Source organism: Pagrus pagrus (genome assembly GCF_965226575.1).
Source record: "Pagrus pagrus genome assembly, chromosome: 1".
NCBI lineage: Eukaryota > Metazoa > Chordata > Actinopteri > Spariformes > Sparidae > Pagrus > Pagrus pagrus.
The window spans coordinates 19,016,656-19,027,682 of record NC_140185.1 but is presented as its reverse complement, the minus strand read 5'-3'; the positions used below and the strand labels follow the sequence as shown (position 1 = coordinate 19,027,682).

General features: G+C 43.2%; 1 protein-coding gene across 1 annotated transcript in view; it reads left to right on the top strand.

The window, feature by feature from the left end:
- Positions 1–6,248: 6,248 nt before the first annotated feature.
- Positions 6,249–11,027, top strand: part of rasa3 (RAS p21 protein activator 3) — a 39,084-nt gene continuing 34,305 nt past the window's right edge. The window contains exon 1 of the mRNA XM_084363312.1: positions 6,249–6,502. Within this exon, the coding sequence (XP_084219438.1) occupies positions 6,448–6,502 (55 nt within the window). The 5' untranslated portion in view covers positions 6,249–6,447. The remainder of the gene's footprint in view (positions 6,503–11,027) is intronic.

Sequence of the window (11,027 nt, the reverse complement as noted above, 5' to 3'; positions counted from 1 at the left end):
AGTTTGGACAAGCTGCTGCTCAAAATGAATTAATTTGTAGTGTAGTTAGAGACAATATTATGGACATTCGTGTAAAAAGTTGTAAGTAAATTAAATGATAACTAGTCAATTGATCATCTGCTTGTGCTTCAGTGTAAAATCTTATATACTTTAAAGTTTTTTAAGGCTTTCAGTGATCACAAACTCCTCCTTGACATGAGACGACGCCTCTCAGGCTCATAAAACCCTCCGACCTCTCTGGATAATAGAGCAAGAAAACATAAACACAGATGTTTTCTTGGCGTCAAGAAGGTTTACATTTTTGAGAGACATATTCATCGTGCAATTCACCGACGCAGTTGCTTAGCTGACCTGTGTCTCGGGTCAAATCTGTTTAGTACACACACATATATAGCCCCACTGCTTCGTGTTCACTTCCTTCTTTCTATTATTATCTACTACAGATCGCCCGTGAGACTGTGGCAGATGAACAAAAGTCTGGATAAACGTTTGGTTGCATAAAACAGGATTATCAACATATCTGCGTGTGTTGCTCATCAGTTTTTCTGTGACCCCGCTTCTACATCTACAGCAGGATTTCTTCTTTTTGTCTTATTTTTATTTCCCACAGTCGAGCGTTGAGAGCGGAGGAGGAGGGTGGAAACAATCAAATCAAAAAACAACAAATCTGATCAACGTGGATGTTCTGCTTATGTGAGCTGGATATATTGAAGATGACTGTGCGGCCAGAGATGTTAAATTAAAGTTGTACTGGAGTTTTGTTTTTCCACATGCATTCCTGTAAGATTTGATTCATGCTCTATTCATAGAGATTTCCTTTGTTTTTTTTCCATAATACCAGGATTAACTTTGCACATGTCAGCCGCCATCTGCTCAACTCGGTACTCTCTGTATCTCACGTATAGTCCTGCTTTATCCCCACACGTATGTGCTGTACGCAGCGGTGTGTGCTTGTATTATGAAAAAAAAAACACACAAGCCACAGAGGGAGGGTTAGTTATTATGCATGCAAGTCAACAGTTATTTAAAGTCTGCCAACGCCCTCAAACCCCGCGCTGGTGGTTGGCTTGTGAGTAATAAAACAACAGTGCGCATCCTTTTCGCTAATCTGCTTAGAATCAGCATCTGCCTACTCTTCCTCTTTCTGGCTCTGCATTCTCACGAACGCACACACAAACACATGCACACACTTTGCTCGCCTCCATGCTCGTACTCGGACACACACTTTGATATGCTCGTTCACTTCTTTGCTTGAGATAACCTTCGAAATATGAGGGGCTTCTCTGTTTCTTTGTTTGATGTCACAGTTACACGCTCACACGGAGGCTTGTGGTTTACCACAGGGCGTAGCCACTTCAGCTTAACCGAAATAAATGCCTTTCATAAACGTCTTTAAAGCATTATTTCCCTGTGCGGTGCATTCAGCTGCAGATGCGGTGTTCTCCTCCTCCCGTGTTTGCTTGCAGATACGACACTACTTTGGTTGGTGTGTCACGATAGAGGCAACCCTTGACTCTTGCATTGTGCTCTCACGTTATGGCGATTTGAATGGTGTTTCATGCAAAGTTTCGGTCCGGAGGAGAGGTTCTCAACGTGCCTCCTGAGCTAAATCAACTTTAAATGAATTCAGAGCCACTTTCCCATCGTGCACAAACATGCAGCTGACAGGATGTGGCCAACATAAAGGGCCTACATTATTATTGTTGTCCGCGCCGCTATCCCCAAGTTTTCCTTCCAAATAAACTCGTCCGGAGAGCTATTTATACAACACGGGTAATACCATGGTTATTATCTATGAATATAGATTTAAAGGAGATAGTCAAAGGCTCCCTCTCGTTAACAGCGTCACCAATATGCACCACAGGCACAATACGCTCATTCAGTCCGTGGTGGAGAAAGTACTTAGATGTTTTACCTAAGTCAATACACATACAAGGCATTCATTCAAAACGTACTTACATAAAATGTGAGCGTCAATACATAGTTAAAGTACTGAGAGTAAAAGTGCTCACACATATTATTATTGGATTATCCCGTAATCATGGACGCATCAATGTGTAAGTATCACTTTTATGCTGCAGCCTGTAAAGGCGAAGCTAATGTGAGCTACTTTAGATACTGTTGGGTGGTTTATTCCAAAGTAATCCCATTACAAGCCGGGCTCAAGGCAAGCCACATGAAGGAAGAAAGCTAAGTTGGATAAACCAAATTAATCATTTAACTGCCTCTGCAGAGTCTGCTGGCTGAGAGAGGGTGTGGAAGGTGGAAGAAGGGCTTTTTGTAGGTGGATCAGGTGCCACTGATCGAATGGGACGAGTTCGCTGATTAGGAGGCTCCTAATCTATGATTTGCATTTATCGTCTGCACTGGCGGCAACATTTTAGTGCTGTAGCTGGTTGAGTATTTTACATACAGTTAGGTAGTTTAGTCTAGTAGCTGCTGGCTTTCAGAGGTGGGGCCCCTCCTCAGGCTAACTAGATAAATGTGAGATGATTAATGGGAGTGGAGAGGAGAAAAAACAAAGCTCTGCTGCACAAATCTGTCTCCATTGTTTGTACTTTCTCTCATATTTAAAATTGCTCTTTTAAAAAGCGAAATCTGTAGAAATTCTGGTGTGTTTTTTTTTGTAATTATCTTGTGTGGCCTGTCCTGTTTAAGGTCACCACAGTGGAGAGGAGGTCGTGTGACTCGGGCACCCCTTGGCGATACCTCGGCCTGCTCAGTCCTCTTGGATCCACTCTTCACATATATTTTATGATATAATCTACTTGTATCAGATAATTTTGTTATTGTCACCAGTATACTCTGTGATTTTGCTGGCCTGGTGTTGTCTGAGAGAGGCTCCTCTGTGGCTCTTCCTGAGGCTACAAAGGGTTTTGTTTTTTCCCTCACTTGAATCGAGGATCACAGACAGAGGATGTCCTACACTGTACAGACTGTAAAGCCCACTGAGGCATTGTGATTTGTGACTTTTGGCCATCTAAAAAATCGACTTCCCTTGACTTCATGTGTGAAGTTTACAGGGGAAATGTCTCTTTGGCCTCAACTGCTTTTTGTCTGGCGTCAGAAGCCAAAAAAACAAAGTGTACATAGTTTTAATTTAAGTATGGGACTTTGTAAATGTAGTTAAGTTACTTTCCGTCACAGTTGAACTGAATCTGCTAATTTACTAGAAACTGAAGCTGTCGAATGATGTAGTGCAGTGAAAGTCTGAATACTTTCCTCTGAAATGTACTGGAGTAGAAGGGTATGTAGTAATGTTGCTGTTGAGGAGGAACTAACAGGCTAACTGTAGCGATGTAGCCTAATTAGATTTAGAGCTGTGCTAAAGGAGTCACAGCTAATCCTGACACTTTGGCCGGCAGCAGAAGCAGCTAACCGTCATTCCTGTTCGAGAGACTGTCCGACTGTTCTGCAGTCCCACATCGCTGCTGGGTTGGGCTCGGCCAGCTGGGTTTGCAGAGCGCTCCAGCCCAGTCGGGCTATTTTGAGGAATGTGGTCATAGTGATCTCAGAGGCGTGGCCCAATAGGCTCAAGCCGATGATGACCCTGTGCCTTTCACCTGAATGGATCTTAAATCCTGTCCAGACATCCCTCCCTCTGCGCAGCCGGCCAGCACCTTGTCTATTCTTCCATCTGTTAGATTTGGCCCAAGATCAGTGTCAACAGGAAAACAGGGAGCACTTATTCTCTCCAGGCTGATTGTTGTTTCCAGGTTATTCTTTCCATGTTTTAATTAGCTCCCTTTCTCCATCTGTCACTATAGTTTGGTGGTGATTCAGGTACATTCATTGCATTTTTTTACTATATTTGGAGAATCTGTGCACACTTAATGTTCCCTCATTAACAGAAACAGAATAGATCACAAAAATAATGAATGCAAAATGTATAATGTAATGTTAATGTGCACTGTTTATGTAGGGAATTGAGGCTATTTCAAACGTAACACACAACCAAACCAATCCTCTTTCAAAGTTACTAAAGTCACTCACTAATGGAAGGTGATGTAACAAGAACAGGTTTAAATGCTTTAGTGCTCAAAAAACACATCAGTTGTCTCATAGCACCCAGTGCTGCAGCTCTGTATCCCCCCTCTGTCTGAAACGCTCAGCTTGAGCCCCTGTCTCTTTAAGGCCAAACCTCCTGAATACCCAGTCTCCTCTGATTGGTCAGCTCACACACGCCTGAGCCAGCACCACTAACAACAAAGTAGCCGTGTTAAATCAATTCTTGACTGACGAGGCTTTTTAGGAGTGTTGTTTTCTGTGGGAGAGAGGAGCTTCTGCCTGTTTAACTTTCAAGATCTTTAACATGCGCCAGAACCTTTAAAGGAGACATGTGATGCTTTTTCGTTGTTTTGAAGGAAAGGAAAGAAATGAAAAAGTATAATAGGTCTCCTTTAATGTACGCTGTATATAGAGGAAATTAAGGTTGCTTGAAACTTAACACTTATAAATATTAATAAATCGTCTTTTCAAGTTGCCTGTGCACTCTCCCTGTGAAATAACAGCACAAAGCTGCTTTGCTGCTTTTTGCATCTGCAGTGATGTAGCAAACAATCTGTGGAGATCTAGTTGAGTCAGGCCCATGCTGCTGCTGCTGCTGCATGTGGGGCCCATAGAGGGGGAGGCACACACACACACACACACACACACACACACACTCAGTGGACAGACACAGATGATGTATCACCAATTCTCAGAGAGGGCGGGTTCCAATAAAATGCTGATGTATAGGATCACAGTGAGGTAGCTCTGCCAGCGGCTACAATTATATTTTTTTATTCATTCAACATTATGAGCCAGATCTTGTCAATTCACAGCCCAGCAGTCCTCATGGCTGAAGCTGTATGAGAGGTGATTAATGCCAAAGGGAGCAGGAACGTTGAAGTGTGATCTGAGGTGTGATTAATGCCACAGAGTAGCAGCATCCACAACACTACTGCTGCTATTTTTAAGGGGTTTTGCTGATTTTTACACCAAAATTAATGCATATATGCAGGTTTGTTATTATTTTTAAGCATGATAAACCGACTAAAAACAGGCTGTTGACTCCTTTCCCATTGCCATTACATGAGTTTGCCTTTCTGTTTTTTTTTTGCCAGAAAAGAGGTGGAACTAATTGTATTCAGCGGGGTGTCACATTTCCATCAAAGCTGATCAGAGCCAATAAATACTAACCCTTTCACACTGGAATAACCCCACTAACATCTGGCTTTAGTTGGAAAGGGTACGATCATTCAGTCCTGCGCAGTGGCGGTTCTAGCTTGCATTATGCCCTCGGCGAAATGTTTTACTTTAGCCTACTAATTGCATTAGTTGTGCACCAACCATACTCATACTCATATTTATTATTCATTAATAACAATACACTGCCCACACTGTCTATAATTACACTGTTTATATTTGTTCATATTATGTACATACGATTCTATTTCTATTTCTTATTTCTTCTTTTTTACTGTTAGTATTGCTTATTGTTATACTGAACTGTCCTTTGGCTGCTGTGACGCACAAATTTCCCCGTTTGCGAGACTAATAAAGGAATTCTGGTTCTGAATCCTCTGCTTCACCGCTCCCTCGCACCAGAAGGGACAGCTGAGGTCCAGAGGTGAACCTATCCCTCGCCCCCCTCCTCCTTCTCCTTCATCCACAACCTCTGTATGTGAGACTTTCTCCGCAGCAGACGCACTTTTACAAAACAGAGGGCGCCCTGCCGCCCACTCCCCACACGGCAACGTGACATCATTGACTTGACGTGTAAATGAGCAATACAAAAACCGGAGGAAATGAATGCCAACAAATTTAAGGCAGCCGGTACGGGTCGGCACCGTGGTTGATCCGCCAAGATGAGATAAGCATAGAGGCGGCTGCTACAGAGCCGGTTACTGTGGGTGACTGTCAGCTCTTTTTTTTTTTTTGCAGGCATTCATGCCGCCCCTTCACAAGAGCGTCCTTGATCAAAAAAAATATTTGTCCCTCTTCATTCACTACCATACAAAGTTTTACTGAAATAAGGTCCCATGAAGGAACCCTGAAGGGCCTTGTTTAATAATAACAATGATAATAATAATAATAATAAACAATAATTACAATTATTATTATTACTGTCGTTATTATTATAATGCCCATGTGTATTTAGCGCTTCCTGTCCTCCTTCTTTGTGGCACGGATCACCCTCCATACCTCCATGTGTGGGCGGTGTTGTGCGGGGCCACACCTCCTCTGGCGCCGCCGCCGCTGCCGCTGCTGCTGCTGCGGAGCTGGAGCTGTATCTGCTCGCTTGTTCTCTACCAGCCAGCAGCAGAGCAGTGGTCGGGCCGGAGTATGATCGCTGTCCGGAGAGCATAGATGTGCAAAACCCCTGGATTATCCGCGCGCTGGAGAGGCCAGAACCGAGCACCGTGGACGACTGTCTTCATCTAGTCGTCAAAAGGGAAAGAGAGCATGGCGGTGGAAGAGGAAGGTCTCCGGGTTTTCCAGAGCGTTAAAATAAAAATAGGTAAGAGAAGAAAAATCCCTACCCCCAGTCTGAGCGCCTCAATGGATGGCTCCATGTTAACGGGCCAGGCAGGCTGGAGGCTGGAGGCTGGAGGGGGACTGATCTGTCTTGTTCCTGCTGTTGTTGGGATTCAAATCACACGCTTTCCTCTCAGCACACACTGTAAAATACAACATTTCTAAATGTGTGTGTGGGGGGGGGAAACCGAGAGATTCAAAGCCTTGTGGGAAATTATGGGAATTTGGCAGCTGGCATGAGAAACCAGTGTTGGGGGTCTGTACATACGGAGAGCTGAGCTGATCCGAACAGGCGACATAAAGCCTCCACAGCTGCGCGCATCCAGATGCGTTTTCTGGCTGAAATCAACCTTTATTACACCTTATCTACAGACACCCATTCATGTTATTGCAACCCCCCCTCCTCTCCTCTCCTCTCTATCTGCCCCGCAACCCCCCCAACAGCTTCATGCTTAACTGTCTAGCTATTGATTGTTAGCCCAGATTTCTATATTTAGATATCTAGCTGGTCTCCAGTGGGTACTCTTGGTTTGTAGGAGGCATGTGGCGAATGCATATCTTGTGAATGAAGCCATGAGGAGGCTGGGTACAGTTTGCAATGGAGGATTTAGTGCAGAGGAACAGTGTTGTTGCAGTTCACTGTACGAGAAGTTCATTTCCCTGATCCTGAGTAGGTCTGTGGTGATTAAATGAGGGAAAGTGGACCTAACCACATGTATATCATGAACTAGGCTAATAAAAATACTAATAAATGTGATAAGATTACTTTGGGGAAGAGATACTGGTCATATTAAACCAGCAGGAAATAAACACAGAGTCATTAAGCTTCTTTTGACTGTGTGAAAGTGAAGTTAGGGGTTGTTTTTATTAATGATTAGTCTGAAGATTGTTTTCTCGATGAGTTTGGTGACATAAACCCAACAAAAACTGCAGATCTTCATGTTTTAGAAGCTGGAATTGGCTAATCGATCATCTGACCAATTGATTCTGTAATTATAGTGAACATTACAGTGTCAGGGGAGGAAGTCTAAAATGCTGCAGTCCGGCATGCTCAATAATCTTTCTGCTGTTACATCGAAACATTCAGAGCAAACGATCATTTCCTCTGCGTGCTCTAACTGTTATCTCTGGTCACTACTGGCCGTTTGGGACCATCTCCTCTCGTTTTCACTGACATCTGGCACCCTGATTCATCCTGGCTGAGCTGTCCGGTTTGTTTTGACTACAAACATGCGACAGAAGGGATGAGCAGAGGGGAAAAAACATGACAACAAACACACCAACAAGCTGTGGGGCTGTGTGACGATGCCAGCCAGCATTAGATGAAAACGCTCCGGTGGGACTTTCTTCAGCTGAGCTGATGCAGAGTCGGGCTGTATTTTTAAGCTCCTTACCTGCTGTTAAAATTGGCCGTAACTCCGGGGAGAGTTGTAATGTTAGATTACAAAGGCCTCGTTAGATTGCTGCACTTTCTGAATGAGTGTTCAGTCATCCAGCAGCGTCGAGTTCCTGTGAATGAGAACTGAGTGACTGGACGATCTCTTGCGCTCACAAAAGTCTCTCCCCGACACAAACCGCTGCTTAGTAATCACACTAGTACAGTGCAGGGGTACAGGAAGTTTCAGGTCCTTTTCTTCCTGTAAGGAAAATGAGCAACACGATACGCTCAAATACTCCGCGACAAGTTAAAAGTCCAGTTTTTAAAATGTTACTTAAGTTAAAGTGCAGAAGTATCTTGACTAAAAAGTATCGAAAGTGAATGTCAGTCCATGAAAAATGCCCCCGTGAGAGTTAAATACTATAATATTATATATTACTGAATTAATACTAATAATAATGTGTAAGCAGCATTTTACTGTTGTGACTTACTTTCCATGTCAAACCATATTTTGTATTTTAATAAGAAGAGTTGCTTCTATTGTGAGAGAAATCAATCGTCCAGTCAATAATCCGCTATAATAATATAGCGCATACCTCCGCCAAGGCCCAAACTTCCTTTAAAAGTACGATGTATATGAATTCTGCATTAAAATGTCAACAAAAGACAAGATCTTTGTTATGTAACTTTTTAAGTTGTGTACTTACATTACCCCAAATGTTTCCAACAGTGTTCAAACCCAGAGAAGTCCACAGGTTTACTCAAAGTAATGGTACATTTAAGGTGAAAAAAACTTTAAAGCACGACCTCATCTGGGAAAATGTGTGCACCATGGTTTGCTGCTGCAGTCAGGTTGATAAACAGGAGTGAAGATGAAACCATTTTTTAATCCCAGAAGTTAAAATGAATCTCTGAGCTCTCCTCCCGTCGGTAAACGGTTCCGGATCAGAGCAGAATACGAAGAGACTCCAGGTGTTTATTTTCCAGAGGGTCTGGCTCGGATGTCGACTCTCTAGCCGGCTCCGCCCGGTGCGCCACACAATGAACTACTTTTGTTTTGTGTTGATAGAGAGCCCCCCAGTGGCAGTTATTTATTGTACGTTTAATTCAATCAAGCCCAATCCAATACCAGATTAAATATGTATAAATATTTCAGAAAACTTAAAGAAAGTGAGAAAAAAGTCTGTCCCTTCATCTGGATCCACACCAAAAGTTAATGGAGTTGATTCTGGTCTGAGACCGACTCTCAATCCAAGTTTCGTGGAAATCCGTTCAGTAGTTTTTGTGTAATCCTGCTGACAAACCAACCAACAAACACAGGCAAAAAAACAAAGATTTGATTTGGTCATTTTTCAAGCAAAACTGCTGTTTTCAGCCTCTTAAATATCAAGATTTTCAGCCTCTCTTAGCTTTGAGTTGAATATCTTTTGGTTTCGGATTATCTGGTTGGACATTACAAGACATTTGAAGACGTGATTGAGTAATCAAGCCAACTAAAGATAATCCGCAGACAAATGGACAATAGAAAAAATCATTAGTAGCAACTGTAGTCACATGTAAGTTACAGCTTTCAGCTGTAAAAAGTGCAGTAGTGGCATCAAACGGGCCTAAGTAACAAGTACAAGTAACTGAATTAGCACTTTGCTTTGTTACATTCCTCCACCGGCAAAATGATGTCATGACTTGTTATTTACTGACATTCGTGAAGAACATTTATGTTGTCGTCACTTCCAATCCTGGACTCTTGAGTTTCCTCCGAGCTTGTTCCTCTGTGATGACAGTGGAGTTTACACTGTCTTGTTACCTAGCAGCAGTCATACTCCATGTCAGTCTGATCCCAGCGGGGCTCTTCTCCCAGTAATGTCTGTGTAACCCTTGCATCACATTGTTTTCATCAAAGTCTCGTCCTCTGGCATGAGGCTGCTGCTGGCTGATGACTCAGAGCTGTATATCTGCCACGAGAAGAACGAGGGAGAGGACGACTTATTATTGTTATGGTGATGACTCGGCTCAGTTTCCTGGAGGAACGCGTGAGTTTCGGAAACCGAACAGGGCTACTGGGCCCAAGTCCGTGCTGTCTGGGGAACACAGGAAACAGGAAACTACCCCCAATTCACTTCCTGATTGGCTGGAAAGGACTACAAAAGAATTGTGTTTTTTCCTGCATGGCAACAAGCTAATGCAAAGCAGATGAAGTGAGACGCAGAGCGAGGGACAGAGGTGGTGTCTCACATACAGGAGCAGGCTGTTCTTCATCTGTCAGCGACTGTGTCTCTGCGAGCGCTCGGAGAGAGGGGAGTGCTCAGTGGCACAGCTGGAGTCGAGACTTTGCACTAATTAACAACAACATATGTGCGTTTGACTCCTCAATGCTAGAAACTTGGCTCGAAAACACATCGGACCATATCTTGGCACGAATTACTGTACACCCCTTCAGAGAAATGTGTTCAAGTACATGACTTTAACATCTTAGACCCACCTGACAGCAGGCCGGTGATTACAAACCCATCCCGTGCAGCCAAACTTTGCTCAAACCCACAGATATTAAAGTCAAATGCACAGGCCGCATCCAAGTGTTGGTTTCACGCTTTCCAACTGATCGAGGTTCAGTTGGAAAATGAAAAAGCAGTCATTATGATGGGAGCCCTGAGATCCCAAATTGATTTGAAAAGATGTTATTTACACCCTCGACACACTGTTGACTTCAGACGCTTTCAGCCTGGCAGTGACAGGTCAGCTTTAAAAAGGGTGTAAATAACATCTTTTCAAATCAGTTGGGGATCTCCGGGCTTCCAGACACCTGAATTACGCCGGACGAGCTGTATGAGCCATTTTATGTTGTTTTTTTAACTTTAAAACAAGTCCCCTTCTACTTGGGTTGTTTTGGAGAATGCTGCCCGAGGTTTCGCTGTGAAGCCCCAGAAATGTTTTGTGGACTACCAAACTTCACCCGACTTTCCATCAGCATGGGGATGAGTAGATAATGACTGAATTTTCATTTAGGGGTGCACTTATTGTTTATAAAGTGTGATTCTGTCACACGGTATAGAATAAAACAATGAAATAAACACATTTATCACTAGCTGCATTTAAACAGAGCTTAATATTCCGATAACAATCGGATTAAAAG